Source organism: Berghia stephanieae, chromosome 4, assembly GCF_034508935.2.
Source record: "Berghia stephanieae isolate SIO BIC M18660-M18661 chromosome 4, UCSD_Bste_1.3, whole genome shotgun sequence".
Classification (NCBI taxonomy): Eukaryota; Metazoa; Mollusca; class Gastropoda; order Nudibranchia; family Aeolidiidae; genus Berghia; species Berghia stephanieae.
Window position 1 is genome coordinate 65,124,734 of NC_088363.1, and position 2,500 is coordinate 65,127,233.

The following is a 2,500-nucleotide window of genomic DNA, read 5'->3' on the forward strand; positions in this document are numbered from 1 at the left end:
TTAATCTCTAAACATAGCACTCTTATTTTTTTAAAACACTATTAAGGAATTTAATCAAACTTAAGAATTTCAAATTCAAAGTCAACGTTTGATCACAATTTATTATCAGGGTTTTGGAAGAATTACCACGCGCTTCAGGAGTGAGTTGTCCCAGTCAGGAAACCTTTGCTAGAGTCTTGGATGGATATGGCAGGTAAACAGCCGAACTAATTCATTCTTACTTGCCTCTTGCTTGGTTTTATCATTTTTATCTTATTAATTACCAGAAACCGTCTGATTTAATATATTTTCAAACCTTTGAGTTTTGACATGGAGATGATATGTTGACTGTTGACAATTGATTTACAAATATCTGATGAAATCCACTTGGTTGCAATAATTTACATTTGTTTTACACATGTTGCTTTACACTTGTCGATGAATTGTTGACTCCTGATAAATCTTAATAAAATTCACATGTTATCAGCGGCGTGGCATGCTTACAGTATAAAGTGGTGCCAGACGAAAATGACTTACACATGCTACATGTGTAAATATAAAAGAAAGAAAAAAAAACTTACATACTTGTAAAGTAAATTTGCATGGTGATGTTTCTATTCCTGCAAATCTTTTCAATAGTTTGTTTATATAAATCACGAACGAATATATTGATTGGAGTTTGGACACTGAGGGAAATGGCTAAAGGGACACATGCAGACATTGAATGTCAATCGAACAAAGGGTAATTTCAAAACTTACAAAGCGTAAGAACGTAAACAGCCCATGGCCTATTAAAAGAGTACTGTAGTTACGTCATGAAACAGCCCCATTCCACTTCGGAAATCAAACATGACACCATACAAGATCTCTCTCTCTCTCTCTCTCTCTCTCTCTCTCTCTCTCTCTCTCTCTGTCTCTCTCTCTCTATCTATCTATCTATCTACCTATCCGTGTGTGTGTGTGTGTGTGTGTGTGTGTGTATGTGAGATGAACGCGCACGCACACACACACACACACACAAAGTCAAACACACATATTCACGCGAAGATCATGCATTTAGCATATAGCATCACTATCAAGAAATGTTTGACTTAACTCGTTCACATTCCTTCATATCAATTTTTGCAGCAATAATAATAATAATAATAATAATAATAATAATGATGATGATGATGATGATGATGATGATGATGATGATGATGATGATGATGATGATGATGATGATGATGATGATGATGATGATGATGATGATGATGATGATGATGATGATAATAATAATAATTATAAATTAATATATACAATAATCACGACACAGAGAGAGAAACAAATGACCTTGTTAATAATCGTGATTTCGATAATAATAAAGATGGTCGAAGTTACCATACTATGACTATGACGTAAATGACCAACATTAGCTATTTTTCCCCAGTCCAACAGAGTTGGAGCAAAAATTTCTCGGCACCTGAGGCGGGTTTTTTTCTCGTATGTGAAGATGGTAAAAATTCGGGCCATTTTCTCAGGTATTCAATGTGGCAACATTATAGTACATTATAGTAATAGCCTTAAATTATGCCAGCAAAAATCCGCTCCTTGCAATCGTTTGAGTGGGGAAATCCAGTCACTCGCTCAGCCATGGTACACAGTCGCTGACAGTCATCAACGGACTGTGTGAATCGGGAGAAAAGCGTGGATAGAAGGCGTTGTGACAGAAAGGGAGTCTGTTTTGCACTGTTGATAAAAGGCGATATATACCATTTCTCAGTTTTATATATTTTAAAAAATGCTGTTATCCATTTTTAAAACATGGATGTGGTGCCAGGCACCATTTGAACCAATAGAGCCACGCCCCTGCTGTTATCATCAGTTCCCAAGAATTTAATTTGATGATCATCCCGTTTCCTCTCATTATTATTACTACGTGTTTGACAACATCAATAACTTCAACAGGAATTTTGTATAAAGCCAACACTAAACTACTGATAATTTTTTCATCAAAAATGTGTTAAAGATTTTAAGTGGTTATGCTTGCTTGTGAATGTTGATTACACATCACAATACACACACACAAAAACACACACACACACTCACACACACACACACACACATAGATATATAAACACAAACACACGTAAACACAGACATACACAGGCATGGGCACACACACAGACATAAACACACACACACACACACACACACACAGGCTCGCACGCGTAAAAAAAGACATCATTGTTGAGAGGCACTTAGTGCTCTTGTTTCCTTTGAAACCAGATTGATTCAAGTTCACTCAAGGTCAACTTGTTTCTAGTAAACTGCATTCTGCTTAAAATACATTTTGTGCAAGCTTATGGCTAATTCAAAATAAGTTCAACAATTCTTACTTTCCTCAGCACAAAAGAGTCCCTTACTAATTTGACAACTTACGACACAACAAATTTCCATGAAGTACTGGCGGAGCTTAATGTCCAGTATCCTTACACTGATGAACGCTTGCTTAAAGTATATACTAATCAACTATCCAAGC

General features: G+C 36.0%; 1 protein-coding gene across 1 annotated transcript in view; it reads left to right on the forward strand.

Annotated features, from left to right (window-relative positions):
* Nucleotides 1–2,500, forward strand: part of LOC144971034 (uncharacterized) — a 41,570-nt gene that overhangs the window by 29,825 nt on the left and 9,245 nt on the right. The window contains exons 22-23 of the mRNA XM_078911352.1: nt 110–193; nt 2,367–2,500. The exon at nt 2,367–2,500 is cut by the window's right edge and continues 39 nt beyond it. Of these exons, the coding sequence (XP_078767478.1) occupies nt 110–193; nt 2,367–2,500 (218 nt within the window). The remainder of the gene's footprint in view (nt 1–109; nt 194–2,366) is intronic.